The sequence below is a fragment of the Mesoplodon bidens genome (assembly GCF_964165515.1).
Source record: "Mesoplodon bidens genome assembly, chromosome: 1".
Classification (NCBI taxonomy): Eukaryota; Metazoa; Chordata; class Mammalia; order Artiodactyla; family Ziphiidae; genus Mesoplodon; species Mesoplodon bidens.
In genome coordinates, this window is record NC_138176.1 from 105,087,044 (window position 1) to 105,114,059 (window position 27,016).

Here is a 27,016-nt window from a genome sequence, read left to right on the forward strand (position 1 = left end):
ACTCTATGTGCACCTTAGATTACCTCACTGTCTGTGTTTACCTAAGTGGATCATACACTCCTGGGAGTAAAGAGTGTGCTCTCTCCTTTTTGTAAACATCTCTAACCAGAGTGCACATGCACACGCGTACACACGCACAGCCTACAGAGCACTGGGCAGCTGTCCACACAGGTGGAAGGTGGTGTCAGCACATGATGACCACTGAAGACCACAGTGAAAGGCTGTCCCGTTACCGTGTGTCACAGCTTTCCTCCCACTGGCCATGATGCCGTCACAGAGCTGGATGATTTTAGGAATTCCAATGATCTGTTTTGAGTGATAGCGTTCATAAGATAGTAATACCAGGAAGAAAAAGACGTTTGGAATAATTGCCTCTGACTCCCTAGAAACAAAAACATCCATTTAGATGCTTCCTTTTAAAGTGAAGAAACGTAATCAATATAAACAGCATGAAATTACTCTCGATTCAGAGTTGAGAGAGCACATGTGAGAAAACGGAAGAGCACGAGGGGGGATGAGCGGGCACTGAGCTAAAGGACCCTCGGGACCCAGTTTAGTCCAGCTGACGTCCCCCCCGTGTTCCCGGCTTGAGGTGGGGCCAGCATGTCCTCTGGGGCGCCTGGGCTAAGTGAGGGCCTGGAGAAGGCGCCCAACAGCAGAAAAAGTAACTGACACCGAAAGGAGAAAAAGTAACCTCGAATCACATGGTCGAGAACAAGAAACTGGGCCTCCAGACCCAGGGGACTCTCAGAACACCTTCCTCTGTACTATGTTTCCCTAACTACTTATCAGTTAGTTCAGAAACTGAAGAATTTTAATTTTCTATAATTATACTTATAGGAGGAAGTATTCAAACCTAATAGTCTAGCAAAGAAAAACTGCAATTAATATAAATACAGTGCATAATAATTACCTTTATTAAAGACAACTGCATTCAAAAACTGTCTTCTCTAAGATTAGAAAAATTAGTGCTCTATCAAGTGAGATTTCATTTAGAAAACTATTATAAATGCTTTGAAATATGAAATGAAAACTGACAACACATGCGATTATCAGACGCAGAACTACTTCTCAACGCGTCTTGAGATACTTATTCATTAATTTTTAGAAGAAACAAAAATCCACAGCATGTTAATCAGATTTCCATTAAAAATAATGCTTAGCAAAAATGCCTAACAATCCTTTAAGATAAATGCTCATCCTACATGTAGGGAATTCCCTGGCGGTCCAGTGGTTAAGACTCCATGCTTCCACTGCAGGGAGCACGGGTTCGATCCCTGGTCGGGGGAACTGAGATCCCGTATGCCGGGCGGTGCGGCAAATAACATAACATAACATAAAATTACATGTAATTATGTAACAAGGACAAGAAATCTAAAATAACAAAACGCTATTACCTGAACTGGCCTACTTCAATGTATTCAAACTGCTTCAGCACAAATCCAATAAACACCTACAGGCAGAAGAATAAAATTTTTACATCAATAATTAAAATGTGCAAACTAGGTTATTTTTCTTCATACTCATTTGTATAAACCTTTAACAAGTTTCCTGACAGTAAATTCGTTTGTATACAAGAATTCAAATGTATTCTACTGTCACAGACTAGATAATTTCAAGACACTTCCAGAAATCCCTCTAAACACATTTACTGAACACTGAGGTGAAACCTGTTGGGAAACACAGATGATGAATTCCAGGAGCCACCAGGCAGCACCCAAAAGGCACACCAGCAGGCCTCATTCGCTCCAGCTCACGGCAAGCCGCACAGCACGGATTTCCTGCAACTGGCTTAGGAATAAAGATGCCCAAGTGAGTCCAACTTCTCCCCCCGCCCCAACATTCAAAGGAGCTGGGTACCGAGGGGTGCGGAGGGGAGGGTGGCCTTGAGAAGCAGAGGCAGGACTTCACAACTGGCTTACAGCCAGTTCTGTGTCACGTTCCAAGTGCCCAAATTCATTCTCCAGCCTGAAGCATGGAGCTTATCTCCAGTTTCCTCCTCGCCCCCGGGTGGGATACAGACACACAGCAGGTGCTCAGTAAATCACTATCTGAACTGAGTTAAATCACTTGCCTGTTCTATTGATAGTTTTCTATCCTTGTTCATAAAAACTGTCAAGGTACTGAACCCTAAGAATTGGGGGGAAAGGGTGCTGAGTGACAGAAACAAACCGGAACAAACGTGGGGCGAGAGTACCCATGGCAAGAAAACCTAACGCCACCAAGTAAGAGGCAGAAAGTGCTGGGCTCGCGGTGAGGCCCGCGCGTCAGACCACCTGTGCGCGTGCGCGTGCGCGTGCACAGAGCCGAGCACAGCACGGAATTCTCTCTCGACGCTTACGTATCAGATGGGGACTTTAGAAAGATAGAAAAAAGCAACAAAAATCATTCCGTTTTGGAGAAGCGCTCTGTGTAGAATGACTAAAGACAGAATTGATAAAGGCCTGTCTGACCAGGGTACGGCCGAGTGGGGAGCTGTGCTCTTTCTCTGTCCACTGACAGCAGCCCCAGCAGAGACCGACCACCACCTGAGAGAATCAGTTTCCTCCCACAACGAGTCAGAAGGGGGAAAACGAGAAAGGCAGCCCGTGTCCTGATGAGAGTGCAGCCAGCCCGGGCTGTGCTCTCCCCTGGAGCAGCAGGTGCTGGGGAAGCCCTAGGAGGCCCCACCTTCCCAGGCTCCCCTCGCAGGCCCGCGCCTGCCTCCCTCTCGGCCACGGCTGCCCCCCACTTCAGGTGAGGGCCTCTCCCCACCCAAGCCCCTGCATCAGAGCACGGGAACCGTCCCGCAGTGAGCGTCGTCCCCAAGGAAGGAAACGGCTCTTTGGATGATTTTCCTCGGAGAACCAGAGCAGAGGGCGGGACAATGAAAATGCTGGGTCAAAACAGAGTCCCTGCCCCAAGCCCGCTCTCATCAGGTGACCCCCCAACACCACCTGTGGGGAAACGAGCGTCCTGAATGTGTTTGCTCGCTTCTCCTGGTGAGTTTCTCAAGGTGCGTGGCTGGTGGATGGTTAGAGACCAGTCTCTGCTAGGGCTGCGGTCAGTGGACAGAGAAAGAACACAGCTCTCCACTCAACCATACACTGGTCAGACAGGCCTTTATCAAATTCTCTCTTCAGTCATGCCACATAGAGCCCTTCTCCAAAACGGAGTGATTTTTGTTGCTTTCTTCTATCTTTCTAAAGTCCCCATCTGATACGTAAGCGTCAAGAGAGGATCATCTCAACAACAATGCTACACCACAGATACAGTGGTGTCTAGAAAGGAATGGAGAATTGCAGTATTTCCTATCTCATAGGAAAGTAGCGCCAAATCACAGCCCAACAATGACAGTCACATCTTGACGACCTAAAGGCAACTTTCTTTGCAGTGAACTTGGCTGGCATGACGCTTGCTTTAAGAGAATTCGCATCACAAAATGATACAGCTTTCCAGAGTTGTACCCACCAGAGGAAGGCGTGGCAGGGAGGTCTCACTTGGTGGAAGCAAGCACAGACACTCAGGGCCGGCTCAGACAGCCGCCATGCGGGGACCCAGGGGCCAGGGGTCAGCCACTGCCCAACAGATCACATTCCCTTTTAAATAGGTGAGCTAACTTTAGATCGCTTGAAATTGATCTTCCTTGATAAGCTGTTTAAAATAAGACTCTGGATCCTGCAAAAATGTCCCCCCAACAGTAAATCTCAATTACAATTTAAGTTCGAATTAACCTTGGAGTGGGAGAGGGTGAGTGGAGGGGAAGAGCCGTTGGCAGATTTGTAAAGGCTGACCCTAGCCTGGAGAGCTTGGGTGAGGGTGCAACGCTTGCTGAGGCCTGTGCACGCCAGGCCCTCTGTGTCAACCAGTGAGTGAGACAGATGAGACACAGCCGCTGGTGGGGGAAAAAAAATGGCGCATTTTTTCAAGGTAGACTTCAGTGTCTTTTTAAGTTCATTTTTATTAAATTATGAACAGGTACAATAGATGAAAGATAAAAGCGACAAACCTGATCCGAATCCAGAAGGCAGTAATTAACCCGTAACTGAACCAGCTGTGCCAGCAAATCCAAAACCTGCTTCTGTAACTGCACAGAGGTTGTTGTCGTGTACTGTTTTAAAGCTTTTATAACAAGAGGCTCAAATAAACGAATGTGATTATGAATAGCATTCTACGAAAAAAAAAGAGAAAGCAAGAATCCATAAGTGAGTCTTCCACTGCAGCCAGCTTAAAGCCCCCAACCTGGAACGTGTCCAGCATGCAAAGCGTGCACCTGCCAGCTCCCAGTTACCTTGTCCGCGCGGTTCTTTGAGACGCTGGTGAGGTTTGTCTTCAATTGGGTAGACACTTTCTGGAGTACGTCAAACCACCTGCCAGGCAGAAAGAAAGGTGAGCAAAGAATACCCTTAAATACTCTCCTATGTATCCAGCTATAGTCCAGGTCAAACTAATTCAAATTCACAAAATCAGAGCGTTTTAGAGTCAGAAAGAACTACAATAGCCACTCAATGTAGCAGTATCAAACTCTTCTTTTAGTGAAGATAATTAGGTGAAACAGAGTTTACAGCTGACCAACAGCCATCAAAGCTTGTCACTTGTATGTAGCAGGCTACCCGAGACAGAGCTTTCCTCTGCTACAGGAAACTCATCACTCAGCCCCGTGTGTAGTGGGGCCAGAGAGGTGATGGTCATTTGAAAGATTCAGTGATTTAGAAGATACCACTTGATTTCCTTGGGAAAAAATTTCTTTACATCAATTATACCCTTTTCTTTTTAAGAAACACAATATTAAATGACAGTAATCAGACACTTGCTTGTTTTATTTATACCCCATATTATTAGACAAAGTATTTAAAGAACTTATACCTGAGACTTGGAAAAATAGTAAGTACATGACCAATTAAAGCTCGAAACGTGGACATTTTCCTAAAATACTCTAGCATTTTAACTGTAGCTGTTTCATCACTACATCTATATAAAGAAAAATCAGGAATTCTATTGTTACTACAGAGTAGTAACTCAAATATGCACTAATAATTGATGGTAATTTAAGAAACAACTACTGTAATTCCAGGCACCATAAACAACTATAAATTTGAGTGAAAATAGACTTTTAGCCATAAAGTTACAAAACAGAGAGTAATAATACCTATGCCCTCTACACACTAGCACTACTGAGCCACCTGAGTTACAGGCCCCCAAAGCGCCACCAACACACAGGATCTTACTCTAAAGGGAAATGTCACGCACCCTGGGGAATAGCGTGTCCCCTTTCTGGCTGGCTGACGAATCAGCAGTGAGTGCACTTCCCGGGAAGCCCGCTCAGCACTCCTCTCCCCTAGCCCAGCCCTGCCAAGACACTGAAGTGCTCGCAATCTCGCCCACTGGACCACATGCTTCTCTGGAGGCAGGGCCATGCCTTCAGCATCTTTGCAGCAACCACATTTTCTAGAGTTCTCTGAACACAGGAGACTATCAGAAGGTTACCCTGAGGTGTCGTGGTCCTGTTCTGCCTGCACCATGTTCCTTAGGCTGGCGTCAGCTAACGCCTGGGTGAAGTGGGTGTACGGAGCCATGAAGCAGTAGTGGTACAAGCCCGGCCTCACGCTGGAAGAGCCAAGGCGCTGAGCACGGCCTTGAGACTTGCTGGGGTTGGAAGATAAGCCATCAAACTGGGAGGCCAAGTTTGTCCCAAAGAGAGTCTTCAGCAGCTACAGTGGAAGAATTGAAGCCATCAACATCTGAAGTAACACAGAATCTCCCACACAAATATCAAACCCACCTATACATAACTGGGTATGTTAGCACAACTTGAGATTGCGCAGGACAGGGGAGGGATACTAGGACACCAGTTAAGTGATGAGAGGCCAGCACAGCTTCCAAGATCCTCTGCCCCTGTGGGGGCGAGCCACCTCCTCCTGGACCATGAGGGAGGAGCACCCCTCTTGGCCGGAGCACAGCGGAGTGAGCAAAGGCGGGATGGGGGCTGCTGGACGCGCCACCAGCACCACCTTCTGAACGACAGGCAGCATTACATCAGCGTGCCGGGTTGAAGGGCTTAAAAGAAACTACTTTCTGACCTGCTGGACACAAACAGTTGCCATCACTGGTTCTCGACTGAAGCAGGATTTCAGGTACCCCAGGATCTCTTCAACACACTGCAAAGGACAGGCAGCAAGACATTAAAGAAAGCAATTCACAGATACTTGTTGTGAATTCTGGACACAGGACAACTTCCGTTTAAACTGTGTACAACAGTACACATCAGAGGACAGTCAGAAGAAGGTTTTCATGTACTGCGAGCAGAGGAAGTCAGTAAAAAGCATGGAAATCTAAGCAGCCATGTCTCACCCTTCCTTTCATGTGTTTATACGTTCTTTCTTTCTCTCACTCATCCAGGAACTGTGCATCAAGGATCTGCTGTGCCCTCGGCATCCAGCCCTGTTGTCAGGGCAGGAGCTCAGCGTCTACAAAGGAGTGAAAGCCCTGCATTTGTGGGGCCCCTGCAGAGGTTCAGCTGAACGTAGCACATACTACATCAAGTGTGATTTACCATAAAAAGCCCTAGACATTTCCCTTTAGCGTAAGGTCCTGTGTCCAACAGCAACCTGCAAAAATGACCAAAATGACTGCCTTCAAATGACTGTTCTCACAAACTATTTTTACCAGCCTCAGAAATGAGGTCCATGTTATCCAAGGTCCCGGAAGACATGAACCGGTCCAGGCACCAGCATCAGCAGCTCTCCCCTCACCGCCCACCTGGTCCCCAGACACTGCTTCTATCAGACCAACTACATTGAAAAGGCCCCTCACTTCATTTGTTTGGTATATTTCCTGCACTAAAAAGCAACAGATTTCTGTAGATTTCACATACTCAGGACCATGTATTTTTAAGATTCTGATTTATTCCTATTAGACTACATATCCAAGGCTATACTCTGCAGGGTTGAATTTGTTCCACGTCACCTTGTTTTCACTAGCTCATAGCAGGCAACTAAGAAGTGCAAACCAGAAGAATTACAACCAGAGCCTTCACATGCTCCATGTGCAACAGAACTGAGTTAGGCACTGAAAATAGGTGAGAAAAGGATGCTGCTGTTAGTGGCCTTCAAGGAAACAAGTCCCAGGCATGAATATTAACATACAATATAATGAAGGGAGACTTCCACTCCTGGCCAATATGGAGTAAGAGGGACCAGATTTACCCTACAGCCAAACAACCAAAAAAACCCAATATATGAATATATGAAACCATGGTTCCAAGACAGTGACCAGGAGGCACTGGAAGACAGGGATCCCTGAGAAATGGGAAACCAGCAAGTCAGCCCTACAACTGCCCCAGCTCACTGCCCTCAGAGAGCTCCTGGGTGGTGGCACAAGGGCGAGGGACAGAGCAGAGCTCAAGGGACCCCCCGAGTTGAGGAGGAGCTGAGAGTCCGGGGAAGCAGAAACAGTGAGGGTTCCAAAGAAGAGAGAGCTCCCAGAGAGGACTCTGTAGACCGGGGGAGGCCCTGGGAGCCGCTTAACATGTGCGTAAGGAAGGGTCAGAGGGCACAGCGCTCCGAACTCACACAGGGCTGGAATGGTGACTGCTCTCCTCAGCAGGGTTTAAGGGGCACTGGCTAGAACCAGGGAGGTCTTACCTCGGTGGTGGAAGAATTAGCCCTGGACTAAGCACTGCTCTGACCCACTGAGTTGACATGTGGAAAAAGTACAAGGGACAGTGAAGAGAAACAGAAGACAATGTGTACAATGATTAAAGCCAGATAAGCTTTATGCATATCGAGAAAAAGATGGCGAGAAATGAAAACAAAGGAACTTCACTGTATTCCACTTCTAAGAGACACACGTTTAAGGAGGGCTATTGGTAAACTCACTTTGAAATGCGTTAGAAACTAAGATGCCCCGGTAGCTGGACAGGTGGATCCAAACACAGCAGAGCAAGTGGACAAAATGGTAACTGCTGGATCTGGTCGTGGACACGACACGGGCACTCACCACACGACCTCTTAACTCTCCTGTGTGCTTGAACATGTCCCCACAACATGAGGGTGGTGCAGGAAGGTTATTGGGCTTGGAACCGAAGTCCACGAGCCTCAAGCACAGCTCTGCTGCTTCCTGAGGCACCAGAGGAACAAGCCACACCCCAGAGACTGCTCTGACCTCGCCATGTGCGAAGGTCAAATAAAGTAAAGGACTCTGCCAACAGTTTTAAACCCACCAATTTTTTAATTCATCTGGGTCTGAGCTAATTTACAGCAAAAAGTGAAAACAAGACACAAATAGAAGCCCGCCCCCGGCAACTTCAGGCTAAGATGAGAATCAGACCCAAGTGCCCAGACCGCAGAACCTTCTCCCACTTTGTGAACATGCCGGGATGGTGGGGTTTCGCCCTGGGCACTCAGCCCAGGGTACACTTCAAGCATGCCAGCTACAGCTCAACGAGAAGAAAGGAAACACAAACCTTCCCGATGTCCTGCAGTGTTGCCAACTCTAGAAGCTGAGAGAGAACATCCAGGGCAGAGCGCAGAAAAGCCCCAAACTTTTCGGTGTTGCTCTGAAGATCCAAGGTGACCTTGGGAAAGTGGAGGGAGAGAAGGAACACGTGATTACTGGCGGCATCCGGTCACCTGACACAGACACACATGATCTGCTGTGCTGTGTTCCGCTAGGCAGCGCGACACTCACCATGGGCGGGTGGGGTGGGGGGGGTTCTGTTTGTTTGCTTGTTTTTAGCACTGGGAAATGCCTTGGAAAGGAAATTACTCTTCCGGATAGCTATATAAACACTATTTTCAAAGGCATCTTCCAACGTATACTGACGCTACTGAAAGAAATAATTCCTAATCTTCTATCATAATGAGAAAAAGAATGTTTAATGCCCATCATAACCAGTGCCTGATAAGCAGCATATCAAAAAATATAGAACACACGCCCTCTTCCACCATTAAGATCCTTGGGGGAATCATTAGCAAGTTCAGACACAACCTTTTAGTCTGGCTACAACAAAACATTAAATTAGTCTTAAGAGGTATTAAGATCCTAAAGGACCCAACTGAATTAAATTATGTAGCAATTTCCCCCATTTAACAGACTGAGAGAAGGGTCAGGGCCAAAGATATAATATGTAAGAACAAGGGGGAGGGGGAGGGATTGACCGTGAAAATAAAAACTGGCAAAAATCCTACAAAAACATTACAATAAGAAGAAAGGAATTTGCTCAGTGAAATAAAATCTAACCACCCCTGATGAAAGAGAAAACACTCTCTGGGCAAAGGGAGAGGAAAGCAGGTGAGAGACAGACACAGAAAAGGAACAGTAAGTGGACCTCAGCACCGTGACCACTGTCACGTCAACCTGAGGGTGTTCCCAACAGGCCAAGGAAGGAAGGAAAACTCCAGGAGTGAGACCCCCAAAGACCCAGGGACAGGCGACTGCACGACGCCAGGTCCCAGGGAAAGCAGGAGGGCAGGGGCTCACCTCCAGCAGGCACAGGATGTTGAGTGGGGGTCGGGGAGAGAGCAGGGAAGGCCTTTCCTGAATAGCGAACAGATGTGAGAACTAGGGTCAAAGGGCTCTGAGGAGAGCTGAAGAAGGACTTGGAGACTGGAAATAAAGCAGAGGGGAGCCCAAGGGTCAAGCAAACAATGGAGAGCAGGACACCCAGTGGGGCAGCGGAGGAGGTGAGGAGGCAGTGGTGAAAGATCTCAGGACACGCAGGCGCTCCAAACACACACACACAGTCTGCGCACAGCAACTCAACCAGGAGGTGGGACTCCGAGACTCCAGGGAGGCCAAAAGTAAAGGGGTCCACCCTGGAGTCCAGGGCATTCAGGAAGGGAGATGATGGAGAGGGAGGAGAGGATGGAGGGATGCTGCGGAGAACATGGGCGGGGGGTCCCCCAGAACTGAAGATGACATACACTGAAAACAGGTGGAAAGAAAACATCTTCTCTGTGTGGGATTTTAAACATACCCTCCTCTACTTTAGAGCTTGACATGAGAAACATCCAGCTAAAGAGAGCCTCCAAATCTTTTATCTTTAAAAATTATCTATATCCTTCAGAAAACAAACCAGATAAAGTTTGTAAGTGGTTTTTAAAAAATTGAGATGTATCTATTAGTAATAAAAAAAAGGATGACAACGGTCACATTTATGAAAAAATGTGCAAGATCTATGTGAAGTATCTTTTAAAATTACTTTTAAAATTCTTTAAATTTCATGTGCTTCTGAGGCACATACAGGAAGTTTCCAACACAAAAAAAAGCATCTCATACTCTGGACAGGCAGGCTTAACATCTAAGAGATCAGTTCTCCTCAAATTAATCTACAAATTTAACACAGTCCCAATGGAAAAACTCTCAACTTTCTTTGGAATTAGATAAGCTTATTCTCATGTCCATATGCAAAAATAAATAAGAATATCCAGGGAAATTCTAAAGTAAAATGGGGTAACTGATCTCCTCAAAAATATATTATTAAGCTACAATAATCAGGAAGTGTGCTTCTAATGGATGAACAGATGGACAGACTGATATAATAAAGCAGTAAATGGAAATATACAACTATGAGAATTTAGTATGTGATAAAGGTAGTATTTCAAAACCCATTAGTGGGGGCTTCCCTGGTGGCGCAGTGGTTGAGAGTCCGCCTGCCGATGCAGGGGACACAGGTTCGTGCCCCGGTCCGGGAAGATCCCACATGCCGCGGAGCGGCTGGGCCCGTGAGCCATGGCCGTTGAGCCTGCGCGTCCGGAGCCTGTGCTCCGCGACAGGAGAGGCCACAACAGTGAGAGGCGTGCATACCGCAAAAATAAAAAAATAAATTAAAAAAACCCATTAGTGCCAGAATATGGACTATTTGGGAAACTGTAGGGGCAACTGGTTAGACAGCTGGAAAAAAAAACCTGTTAGATGCATATAGTCTAAACACAAAAAAAACTGAATGGAAGAAAACAATGAAAAGCCCTAAATGAAACCATGGGAGATTTTCCTTAATAATCTTAGAATAAGAGGAGTTCCCTGGTGGCCTACTGGTTAGGATTCTGGGCTTTCACTGCTGTGGCCGGGATTCAATCCCTGGTCAGGGAACTGAGATCCCGCAAGCCATGCGGCGCAGCCAAAAAAATAAATAAATAAAATATAATAATAATCATCATCTCAGAATGAGAAAGTCCTAAGTAAGAAACATACCTGTGCAAGAGAAACAACAGACCGCTATCCTTCCAGAAAGCTGCTTGCAAGGTTGGCCCTCGGGGGTGCCTGGAAACTCAGCCACTAAACAGTTCCCTAGACTGACGTCAGACTCGCCCTGAGCACTAAGGGTGGCTCACTGTGCCTGGGCTGCCTTAGCAAACAATGTGTTGATGCTGGACCCCTCCTCTCCTCTGCGAGTGTGAATTTTGGTTTGTGAAGGCAGAGGGAGCCTCTGTAACCAGCACGGAGCTGCACTTTAGTTGAGGGCGGGAGCGGGTGGGGCCCTCCGAGTGGCCCTCATAGGGAGCAGAGGTTGCTCCAGACTCTGCCAGCATCCTTCCCCTCAGGGGCTGGCTGTGTGTCCTGTCCGCCCTGCCGTGAGGAACCCTCGCTGTGAGTACAACCACATGCTCAGTCCCACAAGACCTTCTAGCAGATCTCTGAACGTGGGCCAGACACGGCATCAATAAATCATAAAGACATCACTTTTCCAATGAAAATCCTAAACTTTTGTATGATGGAAGCTACCGTAAACAAAGCTGAAAGACAAAGTTGAAAAAGCTAACTGTAACTCATATCCCAAAGGCCTAACTTACTTACTTATATATGTATGTCTATAAGCTACAATCTTAAGAAAACCATCCACAATCCTCTGAAATGTGTGAATGAGTGTATTTTTACAAAAGAAGCAGTACCTTGTAGTTTGCGTGTGTAGCTTTCAGGACATCGTGCAATTTAAGGTAAGAAGGAAGGTGACAGAAACTCCCCAGTGACGAGGACTTGGTTGCGGCAACAGGCCCTGAGGTTTCAGATGGTCGAGAGGCTTTAAACACACCACACAAAATAAACTTTTAGATCAAAAGTAAACACACACCAAGTTTAAAAAAGATTGCTAGTAATAATTATTTTTATAGTATTCTAGTAGGATAAAATTCAAATTTTTCCTGACTTTTTGATTAATTCACAATAACAAGAAATTGACTAATGAACATAAGTAGACTCTGAGTACCGCCCAAAAGATGACAAATAAAATAGAAGAAAAAGAAGAAAAGCAGTGTGGTGCTATTATGTGTTTGCTTTGGCCTGGCTGCCTGTTTATGAGTCAGAGGAACAACTGACATGACCTTCAGTCAATCTCAAAACCTCTCGGAGCACAAGGCTCCCAGGGGCACGACGGGGTTGACCTCTGGTCGACTTAGGTCATGAGCCCTGTAAGCAATCAAACAGGGGTGACGTGAACATGCTCTGAAAACCGTAAGGGTACACACACTATCATTAAGCTGATATTAAATGCCAAGCACCGTGTAAGGTTTTAAAGATTTGTGATTTGGGGTCCTTAGTTTATTTAATCCATCAGAAAGATGATCAGTCACATACTGATAACTTTGCATTTATAAAGTTCTGAAGCTTTTTAGTTGGTATATCTTCCACTGGTATCGTCATCAATACTTAGAAAATAGTTTCTTTTAAAATGCTTTACTGCTGAACTGAATGAATAAGAAAAAAAAAAAAAAAAGCTTGACATAGGGAATTCCCTGGTGGTCCAGTGGTTAGGACTTGATGCTTTCACTGCTGGGGCCTAGGTTCAATCCCTGGTCAGGGAACTTAAGATCCCACAATTCATGTGGTGCAGCCAAAAAATTAAATAAAGTTTTAAAATTAATAAAATGCTTAACATAAATGCTTTATAAGCAAAATGAACGGGAGAGTCATGTCTGGCCCCGGCACTGTGAGGTGGCATGTGAACGGACTTGGTGGCAGCACAAGCAGACAGGCGTCTGGTCGCCTCTGCTCTGTGCCCACCAAGAGTGGCATGGACCGCATACGTCATAGGCAAAGTCACATGGTCACTCTGGCCCCTTCTATTCCAAGATTTTCCCCTCCAAGTGTCTGTCAATTTCTCAGGTTCGTCTCACTCAGATGATTTTATCCCCACTTTACTTCTCCCTCAGCCCTTCCACAGGTAAAATTTCCATTTCCTATTTCAGAATTCTCCACACATCAGAATCAACGATGTCACCCCACTCTATTCCTAGCCATCTACACCCACTCCCTTACTGAAAATCAGTGAGAAGAGGAGAAGGGGGGAGGCACAGCATGGGAAGCACGGGGCACAGCACCTTGCTGTGGGCCAGACGCCTGCAGACGACTGGGACCCCACATTGGCAAGCAACACTCAGACCAAAATGTGGTCTGTGTACACTCAGTAAGTAATATTCAATACCTGAAACCACACCTGGGGAAACCATTTCTCTGGCTTCATTGTTATGTATTTTATTTCCAAAAACTACCAAGTTGTAATATTAACCTTGACACGAACATAAGCTTTAGTCCTAAACCACTGTAATACAGACAGGCACCCCCAAGTCCGCCCCCTCCCCCTCCCCCGCCGTGGCCTCACACCTGGACTGGCTTCACCGCCTTTCTTGGGACTCACGGGTACAGACACCTGCTCTCCAGGTTCCTTCTCTTTTCCCTTCCGTCGGATTGGACTCAGGGAAGGCGGGTTTGTTAGAGACGGCAAGGCTGCCTAAAATAGAAAACAAACTGTGAAGGAAGTGTAACCAACACAGAACTGAAAACTATGGTATGTGCTTCTACCATTCACCCGTGCAATCCATTTCTCTTCTCTGAATTCACATTTATGGAGCTCAGACTCCGTACACATACCATCCACTTTAGCCCACACAACAATTGCACGTGGTGGGAACTGACCCAGCACTTCCTAACGGGAGCACCATGAACGCTCAGAGATGGAGGAGCCCTCAGGCAGTCAGGCGGGGTCTCAGGAGGCCCCCGGAGCCCCGGCATGCCACCTCCAATAGCAAGCAATGGGGCTCTCTCTGGGAGCCAGGGCCTGAAACGGTACAAAGCAATGCTCTGAACCCCGTTTTCAAATGAAGAAATAGGCTCAGCGATGATGAAGTGACTTATTCAAGGTCACAGATAACAAGCAGCAGATGTAGGAGGCATCAAACCCGGACCCTCCACAAAGCCCACACTCTGCACACACAGGACAGTAGAGAACGCCCCAGGCCCACACGGCAGGAGGCAGTGGCGTGGGCGCCTCAGCTCTGCTGCTCACCCCCTCCGCGATCTGACAGAGGCCACCCTACACCTCGGAGCCTTGTCTGCACAAAGGGCACCGTGGCTGACAGGGAAGGGCTAGAGAGACCGGGAAAGAAGCTGCTGCACCTGGAAAACATGCTATGTGAAAGGAGCCAGTCACGAAGGACACCAGCTGTGTAGCTGCACTGACATGAAATGTCCAGAACAGGCAGATCTATAGAAACAGAAAGTAGCTTAGTGGTTGCCTGGAGCTGGGGGGCATGGGAGGGCTGGGGGGTGACAGCCAAATGGTACAGCGTTCCTTTTTGGGCTCTAAAATGGATTGTAGTGATGGCCAAATAACTCTGGGTGTACTAAAACAGAGTCATACACTTTAAATGGGTGAGGTGCATGGTATGTGAATTGCACTGTACCTGTCTGATATGTTAATAATGTTGTTTCAGCGAGGCCACTGCAGTGGTGCAAATGAGATACTACATCAGCTTGGACCAGAACAGCGGCAGTGAGCAGAGAAAAGTGTGTATATGTGTGTGCACCTACAGGTGCATGTATGTATATATGTAAATATATATGCATGTATGCATATACATATATGGGCTTTCTGCAAGATACTTAGGAGAGAAAACAAAGAATTTGGTGAGCAATATGAAGAGTTGTGATGACTCCCATTTTCTAGCTTGAAAAATATGGAGTGAGAGACGGGGAGAAGCGCCAGCTGAGGAGGAGACCAAGAAGTCCAGATTTAGACCAAATGAGATTCCTATGGATCGCCCAAGTAGAGGTGACCCGTGGCAGCTGGCCACACTGGACTCTGAAGACAGGTCTGGGGTCTCCCCTGCTTAGATACTGAAGACCTGAGAGTAGACCTGACTGCACTGAACTGCCCGGTCCCACGCTAGAGCCACGATCTACATGTGGCTACTTAAATTTAAATGTAATGACAATTAAACAAAATTAGAAGTTCAGTTCCTCAGTTGCCCTAGCCACATTTCACGTGCTTGGTTGCCACATGTGGTTGGTGGTTACTGTCCCGGCTGGTGTAGATGGAACGTTTCCAACCTTACAGAGAGCTGTACTGGAGAGCCCTGGCCCGGAGAATAAGGAGAGGGGCCGACTGAGAACAGAGCCCTGGAAAGCGCGAATGGTGGGAAGAAGAGTCAACTAGGAAAGTGCCCAGGCAGTAGAAGGGGGTGAGAGAATCCGGAAGCCAACCAGAGAGAACGTCTCAGTACAGGAGAGGTGGTCCTGGGAGATGCAGAGGGGAGGTGAGACAGGGTCTGCGAAGCACCGACGAGAGTCAAAGGCGGGTCTTGGCAGGGAACATTGTTATGGGGAGCTGGCAGAAATCAGGCCAGCAGGGGTTAAAGAATCGACGGCCGAAGCAGTGGACTGAGTCCAGGGCCCGAGAGGTTTTGCAAAGAAGGCCAGCGTCAGAGAAGCAGTACACTAATTCAGGGGTTAAGCTGGGAGAAGGGACTCGAGAGAAGCTTGTAGCAGCAGGGGGACCAAATTGGCAGCTAGAGGAGAACCTGAGCTGTCAAGGTGGAAGAGACAGGAGAGAGAGTGAACCATCAGATACAATTACAAGTGAACTGATCCATCTTAAATTCACTGTGTGAATAGTTTTCACTGAACTGTACTTCAAAGAAAAGCAAAACATTTCGGGAGAGACCAACTTCAATGCTGAGCTTTCTTGGCCAACGTTGAAAGCCCAAGAATAAAGCCAGGTATTTCCCTCTCAGAGGTGATAGTAAATGACAGACGATACCCAACGGGCTGTAAATTGGATGAGCACATCTAGGTGTTAAATCTAGTGTCACGATATGAGAAATTTTGTTTATTTAAAGCAAAAGAGGATAAGGAAGGGACAGATGAGCAAACAGAGGCATGCTTGGAAGCCCACGGAGCCATGTGGACCAGCTGAAACAGCTGCCCAAGCAAGGAGTTACCTTTATTGCTGGTCCAGGAGCCACATCATCCAGGACGTGTGCACAGATGTTGACCACCTTCAGCAGGTGGGAGAAGAGCTGTTCCACCATGGGCACCAGGGTCCGGTCACCCAGAGCCGGCCACACCTCTTCCTGCTTGATGGCTGCAGGGCTGGCCTCTTCTTCGGAGGCCCACGAACTCCTCAGAGATCTGGGGGCACTGGCTGTGATACGGGCACACACGTTACCTCCCCAGCTCCACAGCTTGGGGCCAAGACGTAAGTCCTTCAGACCCGTCTACGTCGAGAGTCTGCTGGACACCTCCACCTGGGGGCCCACTGATGCCTTAGGTTCCACAGGAAACCGGCATCTCCCCCTGAATCTGTGTCCCCAACCTCCATGAAGGTCACCATCACATACCCACCCAGGATGTGACAGTCCCCCTCCTGATCTTTACAACTGAAGTTCAACTGGTGATCCAGACGTGCTGACTCTGCCCCCTTCACTCTCTTTTAATGGGCTTCTTCCCACACAACCCACAGCCATTATCTTGTTCAGACTCTCCTGATCTTGCCTTAAGCACGGGTTTCCCTAACTTCTCCTCCAATCCACATTCACGTCAGCCGAGTGATCTTTTTAAAACACTACCCAGACTGTTCGTCCCCTTCATGAGGCTCTTCGATGACCTCCCAGAGCAAGCAGACTAAGTCCTCATTAACGGAGACGGATCCCTCACCAGCCACATTTTCCATCGTCGTCCTCGCCCTCACACAATATCCAAAATTACTTAGTTCTCAAATGTCACACAATTTCTCACGTCTCCATGCCTTCACATGTGCTGTACCCTGTCTGGTGTTCCCTCTCCTGCCAGCCCATAAATCTTGCTTCCTGTCCTAATCCCCAACAGAGAGTGATTACAGCTGCTCTGTGCGGCCACTGAACTTGTGTTGACATGTGTCGCTACAAACCTACATTCAACTTGAGAATGGAGCCCACACACCATACTTTCTCATGGCCCCCGTGCCTGAGACAGTACCTGCACACAGTGCCCGCTAAAATGAAATTAGAAATGAGTTTACCTATAGCTAACTGAGGGGCTAGATTGGGAAAGGGCTGCTTTAAAATACTCGGCACAGGATAGCTGCCTGCAGTACACATTTATGTCTGTCGGTAATGTCTGAAATTCTGACTAAAGGAACAAGCCATCCCTGGCAATGACCTCAATACTTTTCCTCCATGCGCTCACTGCCTCCACCCCCCAAAGGAAATCAAAAGTTAAAGACCTAGAATCCCTCTTTCAACTCAGTACCAATACCTGCAAGCAAGTTCCCAGCTAAAATCAAAGCATCTTGATGGGCTGAGAGATCCAGTGGGAACCAGGCTGATGAAAGCAGGGTCAGGATCATCGTGACCATGCCCACAGTACAGCTCTTTCTAGACTCATCAGAGGCGCTCAGTGGGGGCACTCTGAAAGCAGACATTTGCAAGATCAAATTACAGAAATATTTTAAGATAACAGCCTTGCTTTCTCTTATGAACCAAAAGGAAGGCACATCACTGTTCATTTCATGCCAGCTCATAAAGCGATTTTACTACTGTGAACTAGCATCTTTCTTGTAACCATAGTCCCATGAAAGTCATCCGAGAGAGGAAATCAGGTAGCAGATCTGACTGGAAGTATTGGAACTGGTTACTCTGGTAACTTTTACTCTCTTTCGACTCTGACTAATTAGCATGTTTACCCCAACACCAGAGTTGCTCTGAAGTCAGGTCTAATGCTGAATCTATGACACAGGAAAGCCATCACCCAGGACCAGAGAACGCACCCACTTCAAGCAAAGTTAGTTGGCCCGTACGCTGACACACACAAGAAATCTGCAGATTTCCTTCCAAATGTGACGGTGAGTTACTAAATTTGTCTCAGTTATCAGTATACATAACAAAAGCTTACTCCTTAATGCTATAGAAGACTCAGAATTATTTCACAGATGAGGGCCATCTACTTGAAGAAAATCATTTTTAAATGAGAACTGCTAATATAAATATAATAGTTCCTAAATTACTCTTGTAATTGATTACAATTTTGCACGATAGCTCACATTTGATTTCAAACGAAAAATGTTTCTAAATTTTTAATACATAGTGAATAATTTTGGAGAGAATCAAGCCAATTAGAAAAGTCTTTTGCCAGCATATGCAAATTCCCTTAAATTAACCTGCAAATCACACCCTCAGATCCTCCAAAATGCTTAAGAGTGAGCATCTGACATCCATTAGAATTACAAGTAATTCGGTATTTCCCAATAGCTCCTTCTCTAGCTTCCCACACAACTAACAGGGCAGAAGCAAATATTCCAATTGGTATTTTTCCCAAAGGTGAAACTGTTAAGGTGAGACTTAAAAAGAAAGAAAGAAAGGGATCCGTATAACTATGTTTGTATCACATAATTGTAGACAGCCATGCGCCGAGGAAAATACATACCCACAATGCCAACCTAAACTCCAGATGCAAACTGGAAAGGCAGTTGAAAGAAGACACAGAGCTTCACAGCATCCAAACTAAAGGAGAAAGGAATGAGAAAATCACACTCAAACACCAAAAAAGTTTATTAAATTGAACCTCCTTTTTCCCTTTATAAAGAGTATGAACAATGAAAACAAAATTGGGATCTGTATCTAACGATAAGACATCTGTCCTCCCATGATACAAGTTCACACCTTAGAAGATACAGCTGGACAACTGAGATACAGGTTTAAGGAGGGTCTATTATAGCCCAGTGAGGAGAGGCCAGGAGTGATGCACCTCCTCTGCCTCGAACTTTAATCATTGTGCTCCCCGCCCCCACCTGGAATGCCCTTCCTACCCCACCTCACCCCACCCCATCTGCTCCAGCGCTCGAGCTAATTAATGTCCATCTTCCTAACCAGACTGAAAGAACCACAAGGGCAGGGGTCCTCTTTGTTTTTACATCCCAAGCCTAGAACAGTGTCTGACATATGTAGGCCACAATAAATACAAATAATGTTTATAATATTTTGAACAAATCAAGGGAAGACCAAACTGCAGACAGCCTAAACAATATTTAAGTTTGAAAGGCACTTACATACTTATCAAGATAGTCTAATCATAATTGTCTGAGCTTTCTCAACATGAAAGCATTCCTTCTGTCACATAAAATAAATGACAAGATTTAACCTGGTAATCAGCAAATTGGCACTATTTTCGTATAACATTCTTTTTTTCTGATTATGGAAGTTAGACTTGTTCATTTTAGAAAATTTGGGAATATCTTAAAAAGCATAATCATTCATAATCCTAAAATTTATTTTGGAAATTTTCTGCCAATCATTTTCTTGAGTATGTAAGAAATGTGTTTAATGTGAACATTATTTATCATAAGCAAGATCTGTCTGTACACAAGCATACACAGTTTTGTACTGTGCCTTTTTTCACTCATTATAATCCAGATGATCACTCTACAGATGGTTAAAAATCCTCCAAAGCATCATGTTAATAAGTGCATAATAAACATATCACCATCTATACAGAATTTAGTTATCATCAGAATTTAATCAGTTTTGGACTCTTGGACATTATGGTTCTTTTACAATTTCAGCATCACAAATAATGATACAGTTAATCACATTACACAAAAATCTTTGTTGGCATTTCTGATTTTTTTCCACTTCGTGTGTGTTATAAAGTCACTGAGTCAATTATTCTAGAGATATTTTAAACTTCTGATATACTACCAATTCAGATTATGGTAGTTTTTCTTTTCTTTGTTATGTCTTCCTAGCCTGGCTGATTGACTGATTGATTGATTTTAATTTTTTGGCCGCGACGCGCGGCTTGTGGGATCTTAGTTCCCAGCCAGGGACTGAACCCAGGCCCGCGGCAGTGAAAGCGCTGATTCCTAACCACCGGACCGCTGGGGAGTTCCCGTGGCTAAATTTTTTTTACAATGAATATATTTAATGTTCAGAAAAAAAAAAAAAGTTGTTTCCATTCCCATTGGAATAAACCCAGGTTTTATTCACAGAAGCACAATTTCTTAGTAAGCCGCACATATAAGAGCTCTAATACAAGCATCCTACCGTTAAGAATTGACCACACAAACTACTGAAAAGTAACCTCATTAAGACCAACCAAAAGAGTCTTACTGTGAGCGCCCTCGTGGTTGATGTGATTAGCTCATGAGAAACTGCTGCAATGACTCTCGAAAGGTTATTTTCCATAGTGACGTCTGTTATGCTTGGTAGTAGGTTATAGCCTCTATATATTCTAATGAGAAAGAGACGTGGAGACTTATAATCTACCACTGAAGCTTATGACATTTTCAAAATTCAAATGGCACTTAAAATTTTAAGATTAAAGGCTACAAGAGGTTAAAGCAGTCTTGACTTTTAAGTTAAAGAAAGACTGGGAATAAATGTGGTCATTATTCTAGGAAAATGGCTGAAATCACCCCTCTCCTCCTCCAATTCCCAATACCACAGCACTGGAGCAATGCTCTCTTCAACACAGCCTTGCCTGCAATCTCTCTACGTGTCCAAAGCTGCCCATTTTTCAAGCTTTAAGTTAAAAGAAATCCTTCATGACTCTACTCCTGATTCAGGACAAAAGAAAGTCCTTTCCCACTACAGTACTGCCACTTTTCCATACTCCATTCATGGCACATGTCAATTTCAATCCCTCCTTGTAGCTACATACAAATTCTAATTCCCCAACTATATAAATGAAGCCCAAGCAGGATTAGCATTGATTCACTTTTGTTTCCCTCAGTGTCCTGTCTTCAACAATAAAAAACATAGTCTATGTTAGTCTTCTAGTCTAAAAGACATAGAAAAGAATGGGCTGTGTACAACCGTTTGAAATTGTATTTAAAAGACTCTCACAAAAAAATGTGAATAATAATAATTGCACATCACTGAACTAGTGATAACCCTAAATAACACTGACACTCTTTAACAACCTGCTCACCTAAACATTAATGTCATGACATAACTATACTCTTCATAGGAAATACAAATAAAGTGAAAATTTTAAGGACAAGTTTTTAGAGAAGACATAGCATTAGAGTCCTAGAGAAAAATACAGCTGTCGGTATGCGGCTCATAACAAACAGATCATACGATTTACAAGGTCACTGCTGTGTGGCTGCGGCAGAGCTTAAATAAAGAGGCAGGGTGGTAGACCCTGAAAAAGAGAAGCGCCCCATCAAGGGAGGAACGCCTATTCCAAGCGTTTTCTCTAGAAAACATGAGGCTTTAGAGTGAGCCCAGGGCACGCTTTCTTCGGCTAGCAGGGGTACCTGGTTATGGTGCTGGCGGAGAAGTGAGATGGAGGCTGCGCCTCGTGCATGAGAGGCTTCAGGTGAACGCTGCTTTGACCTCTCGCCATGGCCACGACTGCGTCAGCCTGTCCTTGGTCGCACTTATAAAACAGCTTCGGGACAAGCCTGACATAAAAGCAAGGTTTATTTCCCTTAGAAAGTACCTGAAACCCACCTGTGAGCCCCTCCCTCCGGCTACCCACAGACACTTCCTTCGTCAGGGGAATTAAGAGCAGAGGCACCGATTGCAGGGCCACTCCCACACACACCCGCTCTGAAAAGACCAGGCGCTGGACGCTCTTCCTGTCTTTCATACAGTTATGTACATCTCTCTACACATAATTAAATGCTTTGATTTAAAAAACCTTGAAAGGTCTCTTTCTAACCATCTTGATCAGCATCAACAAGTGCGTGAAGCCAAGGTGCACAGGAAGCACTGAGTACAGGGCAGATCTGAATGCCAGGGGCTGTCCCTTACTCACTTCTGCAATTTTGTCTGCAAAACCATCCCACACACTCCCAGGTGCAGAGCTCCAGCTGAGGTCCCTCACAAATCCAAAGTGAACTCAGAGGCAGAATGCAGGGGGCACATGGGCTCCTCCCTGCAATCAGCACTCGGCACACACCCTGTGTGAGCACTCACACACCTACAGACGGGCCCATAACTTTTAGAAACAGTCAACTGTTTTATCATATTAGTTTGCAAACCCAGTGTCTTTAGTTAAAGTCTCTTTCCTCCATGAAGACCTGGTCATAAGTGTAATTTTTTCCTAAGGTTTAATAAACTACTATCATTCACAGAAAATGGTAAAGATCCAAGATCTTTGATCAAGTAAGTCATATAAATCCAGTTAAATCCATGAAAAGGTACACCTCACAAGTAATCAAAGAAATGCAAATGACCACACTGAAAACCAAAAGAATATCCACCGAAATGTAACTGGTTTTCTTTTGAGTAGTCTGATTACAAAGATTTTTATTTCCTTCTTTACATTTTTCCTAAATTTTGTTCAGTAAACATGTATTACTTTTAAAACAAGATAAAAGTTATTTTAGTAAGAAATACCAATGACTGCCTGAACAACTGACACATATTTAACTTCTTTTGAAATACTGTTTTGGTGAGAAGAATCAGGCACAATCATATTCTGGGAGTGGGAGCATAAACTGATCTGTTTCTGGAGAATAATTTCACAGTAAGTACCAAAACCCATAAAAATCCACTTTAGGTATCTACCCATGAGAAATAAAAAGCAAGATTCATAGTAGTCAAAAAGTGAAAATAATAATACCACCTGGTGAATGTATAAATAAAATAGAGTATTATCTATGTAACAGAATACTATTCAACAATGAAAGGAACAAACACACCATGTAGCATGGATGAATCTCAAAAACTAAGCAAAAGAAGCCAGATGCAAAAGTCCCATCTATTTATTATGTGATCTCATTTATATAAAACGTGTAGAAAAGGCAAATCTTTAAAGTCAGGAAGTAGATTAGTGGTTGCCTGTGGCCAGGTGGGAATTGGGAATTATTGCAAATGGGCACAAAATATCTTTTTGAGATGATGGAAATATTCTAAAATTGGATTGTGGTGAAGGTTGCACAACTCTGTAAATTTACCAAAAATCATTTAATTGTACACTTAAAATGAGTAAATTTTAAGAGATATAAAATTATACCTCAATAAAACTACTAGGAAAAAAAATCAAAAAGCTTGCTTGGCCTAGTAACTCAACTTCCAGGAATTAATTCTAAGAAAAAAAATTACACATAAACATTTATGTATAACAATAGTCACTGAACCATTATTCATTATTTAAATCAATAAAAATTTAATATCCAACCAAACAATATTTATATAAAAATTTATCACAACTACATAGTGAAAAAGTGGCCACTAACTAAAAAAAATTTTAAACAGTATTTACAGGCTTTACTTATCTCACGCTATATGAAATGTCGTGCACTTCAGTATGGAAATATGAATATATTAGAATAGAGGGTGCTGCCCCAGACAACAATGCCAGTTAAAATTTCTTTTTTAGAAGAGTATTTCCAACAGGAAGATGCTAATAATACATTATGTGGAAATTATCAGATAACAGAACTGCATGTACATTTTGTCCCAATTTTGAAAAAGAAACTTGTACATAGGATATACAGGAAAAAATGTTAACAGTGTTTATCTCCAATGGTAGAACTGAAGGGGATTTTTCCAGTGCTAGTCTCCATATTTCAAAATTCTGGCCATGAAGTGCATTACTTTTATAATATGAAGCTAGTACTTTGTTGTTTAAATTTTCATTTTAGACCCTTGAGGTAGTGAAAAATATCTTTTTTGATAGTTTAAGAGTAGCTGACAGTGAGCTCAAAAGATTTAGGAATACTGCCTCACGTCCTCTGAATTTTACCCTCTCTTCCCATTCTCACATCATTTAGTACTTTAACCAAGAAAGTGAAAAGAGATAAAATACTTGGTAAGTACCTCATTAACGAAGCCGCAGCAACATGGCGCACCCTGGGGTCTTCGTCCCCAAGCAAGTAGATGACAATGTTATTGAGCGCTCGTTCTTGCAGCTTTAGAAGCTTTGGAAAGAAGGAAAATAAAAACAGATGTAATCTCTGTGTTTAACTAAGTTTTAGGTCAGATACTTTGGAAAGCCAGTGAGGAAGAACTCAACATCACTAGTCCTAAAGTCACGCATACAATCACAACTTTCATGATGTCAATAAATACTTCATGTGAAATAAATCTAAGACAGAATGCATTCCAAGACATTCTACTCCACTAGGAAAGTGCACTTCCTGGAAGGTAAATCACGGCCTCACAAAAATGAAGGGCTTACCCCTGTATAATGATGGGCCCTTCTGTGTAGGTTTTCTGCTTTTGCCTCCAAAAAGCTCACCAACCTAACACAAAAGAACATATTTCACAATGAAACAATTTAGTTACTGAACAAACACCCGCTGATGGCCTGCGCAACTGACAGAGCAAGGAAGACGGCCGGTTCCAGCACATTAACCAAGAGCCAGGGAAGGCTCTGAGGCAGCCTTACTTAAAACAGCAGAAAGACATGTTTTCCAAACAAGTAGAATTTACACTGCTCTCCTGACTCCAGACTCAGTCAGACACTACTCAGGAAACTATTTTTCTTCAAAATGGATATAAACAGCTGTTATTTTGAAAGACCCCAAGTGCCCTACAGAGTTAGCTCAGACGCCTACTGAAGAAGGCGGGAGGGCAGACTGTGGGGAGGGGGCTGAGACTCTGGCGCCTCCCGAAGACCGGAAGGTCCCCAACCGCCCCGCTCGGGGTCCTGTCTGTGAGACGTAGGTGAAAGCAACCCCGACTTCATGGAGATGTTGTGAGGCTGAGAGAAGGTAACCCACAGAGGGCACCTAGCCCAGCCTGGCACGCAACAAGCACTCTATAAATGGCGGCTTAAAAGCACAATATTCCTGGACAATAAAGGACAATTTCCCGTCTAAAAGAAAGAATAGAGAGAAATCATCTGGAAAGAAAACTTACTCTTAGAAAATGAAAAACTGCAAGGCATCAGAAATTATTTTTAACTGCAACACAATACAGATCAGCTAAGTTCAGTACAGTGCTAAGTACACTCGTTTAAACAAGCACAAGTGACACAAGCTTCACTGTCTTAGAAGTTCGAGCTCTTTTATTCACACCATCCGGAACTTAGATGACTAAGACTACCGGAAAACTCCATTCCTCTGTCTGTACGTAAACATTCCAGGAAGGGGGCAAAGTCGAGGAGGAGACGGGCAGCGGCAGCCGTGCAAACCACTCCAATGCTGACACGGGTCACTTGATAAGTGTCACTACTGGCACCAGGGGACGGGGCCTTCCAACGCCTGTTCAGACTTGGGAGCGGCTGTGGTTCGCCGACCCGACGAGCCCGACTCACTCACCTGAAGTCGATCTCTGCCACAGTCTCCAGAAGCTCCGTCCTCACCAGCCAGTAGGAGCTGCTCCGCAGGGCCAGTACGTCGGTGAGGAGCTGCAGCCCCCACTCGCTGTAGCTGCTGCTGCAGAGACTCATGACGCAGAGCTGGAAGGCACGGCGGGCGGCAGGTGGGCCTCCGCCGACCCCTCCCACGCTGACCCCGCCCACCGCCCCTGCTCCATCTTCCTTTAACAGCGACAGGGATGCTGCCCTGTTTCCACATCTCTCAGAAACGCTTATGATATACACTCACCTCCGTAAACTCGAGTTGCAAAGTAAATGTGTCCCTTCCACAAAACTGTTTTTCCCCCCGTCTCTGCCTCTACCCTGGCCTCTCCTCCCAGACACCAACCTTGCCATCACCGACCACACGCCACACCACCACCGCTAAACCCAAGCTCAGCTGCGGGCCCGGCACTCGGGACACAGCACCCGAGACCTTCCTGACGTGACCCTGCCCTTGGCCGCACGAGCGGACAGGACGGGGCTTCTGAGGCTGCACCCTCCCCCGAGCCCTGAGCACACTCGTGGGCAGTTCCACACACAGCCTGCTGCCTGCTGCCAACCCCCTTCCTTCTGCTCCAGCAAAGACAGACTGACTGAAACTTGGCAAACAACTCAAACTAAGGAACAATTCTGGCCAGGCCATGAAATTTTAAAAAGGGATGGTATCCCATAAATCTGACAATTGTAGGGTTTTTGTTTTGATTTTTACTGGTTAACTTGGACTGCTGTTGACTAGCCAGTTATGATTTATGAACCAGCTGATATAAAGTTTCCTACCACATAAAGGACTGGGGCTCTCCCTCGACATAAAAAACAAAGGGGATTAAATAACCCCTATGTCTCAATTTAACTCTATGGGCCTGAAAGAGTTGTTGTTTTTTTTTTTTTTTTTTTTTTTTTTTTTTTTCTTTTTGCGGTATGTGGGCCTCTCACTGTTGTGGCCTCTCCCGTTGCGGAGCACAGGCTCCGGACGCGCAGGCCCAGCGGCCATGGCCCACGGGCCCAGCCACTCCGCGGCATATGGGATCCTCCCAGACCGGGGCACGAACCCGCATCCCCTGCATCGGCAGGCGGACTCTCAACCACTGCGCCACCAGGGAGGCCCGAGTTGTTGTTTTTTTAATTCAACAGGTTTTACACTTAATGTGAGCAAGGTATAGACACCCTTTAGAGAAGGTATACTTCAAACAAATATTCTGAGATTTAAATCAAAGTCTATTAAACCTTAACTGTTGGCAATGTTTTCCTTCTAAGGCTGAGTGGTGGATACACAGATGTTTATTATCGTTTAAAATGTCTGGAAATACTTAATGTTAAGCTCCAATTTTAACTGTAACATTGGTAAAATTTCCATTAATCAAAGAAATGATTTCCACAAATGATTATGCTCACCCTCACAGCTGTACAAGCCAACTTGCAAGTAACAGAAGATTCGTCCTTCAAAGTTTTCTGAAGCAGGGGAATGCAGTCCGCCAGAGAAAATGTATTTCCTGATCGGAAGAGCAAGGAACAAACACCTTCATGTGAACCT

General features: G+C 45.1%; 1 protein-coding gene across 5 annotated transcripts in view; it reads right to left on the reverse strand.

Annotated features, from left to right (window-relative positions):
- HTT (huntingtin) overlaps window positions 1–27,016 on the reverse strand; it is a 138,139-nt gene that overhangs the window by 56,857 nt on the left and 54,266 nt on the right. For all 5 annotated transcript variants that reach the window (XM_081229213.1, XM_081229212.1, XM_081229211.1 and 2 more), the window contains 18 exons: window positions 26,878–26,975; window positions 25,445–25,584; window positions 24,361–24,424; window positions 24,000–24,100; window positions 21,488–21,634; window positions 20,337–20,457; window positions 18,655–18,731; window positions 17,488–17,639; window positions 16,194–16,396; window positions 13,579–13,705; window positions 11,871–11,998; window positions 8,444–8,554; window positions 6,060–6,137; window positions 5,467–5,690; window positions 4,271–4,349; window positions 3,989–4,150; window positions 1,398–1,453; window positions 234–382 (listed from right to left, as the gene is read on the reverse strand). In XM_081229213.1, the coding sequence (XP_081085339.1) occupies window positions 234–382; window positions 1,398–1,453; window positions 3,989–4,150; window positions 4,271–4,349; window positions 5,467–5,690; window positions 6,060–6,137; window positions 8,444–8,554; window positions 11,871–11,998; window positions 13,579–13,705; window positions 16,194–16,396; window positions 17,488–17,639; window positions 18,655–18,731; window positions 20,337–20,457; window positions 21,488–21,634; window positions 24,000–24,100; window positions 24,361–24,424; window positions 25,445–25,584; window positions 26,878–26,975 (2,217 nt within the window). The remainder of the gene's footprint in view (window positions 1–233; window positions 383–1,397; window positions 1,454–3,988; window positions 4,151–4,270; window positions 4,350–5,466; window positions 5,691–6,059; window positions 6,138–8,443; window positions 8,555–11,870; window positions 11,999–13,578; window positions 13,706–16,193; window positions 16,397–17,487; window positions 17,640–18,654; window positions 18,732–20,336; window positions 20,458–21,487; window positions 21,635–23,999; window positions 24,101–24,360; window positions 24,425–25,444; window positions 25,585–26,877; window positions 26,976–27,016) is intronic.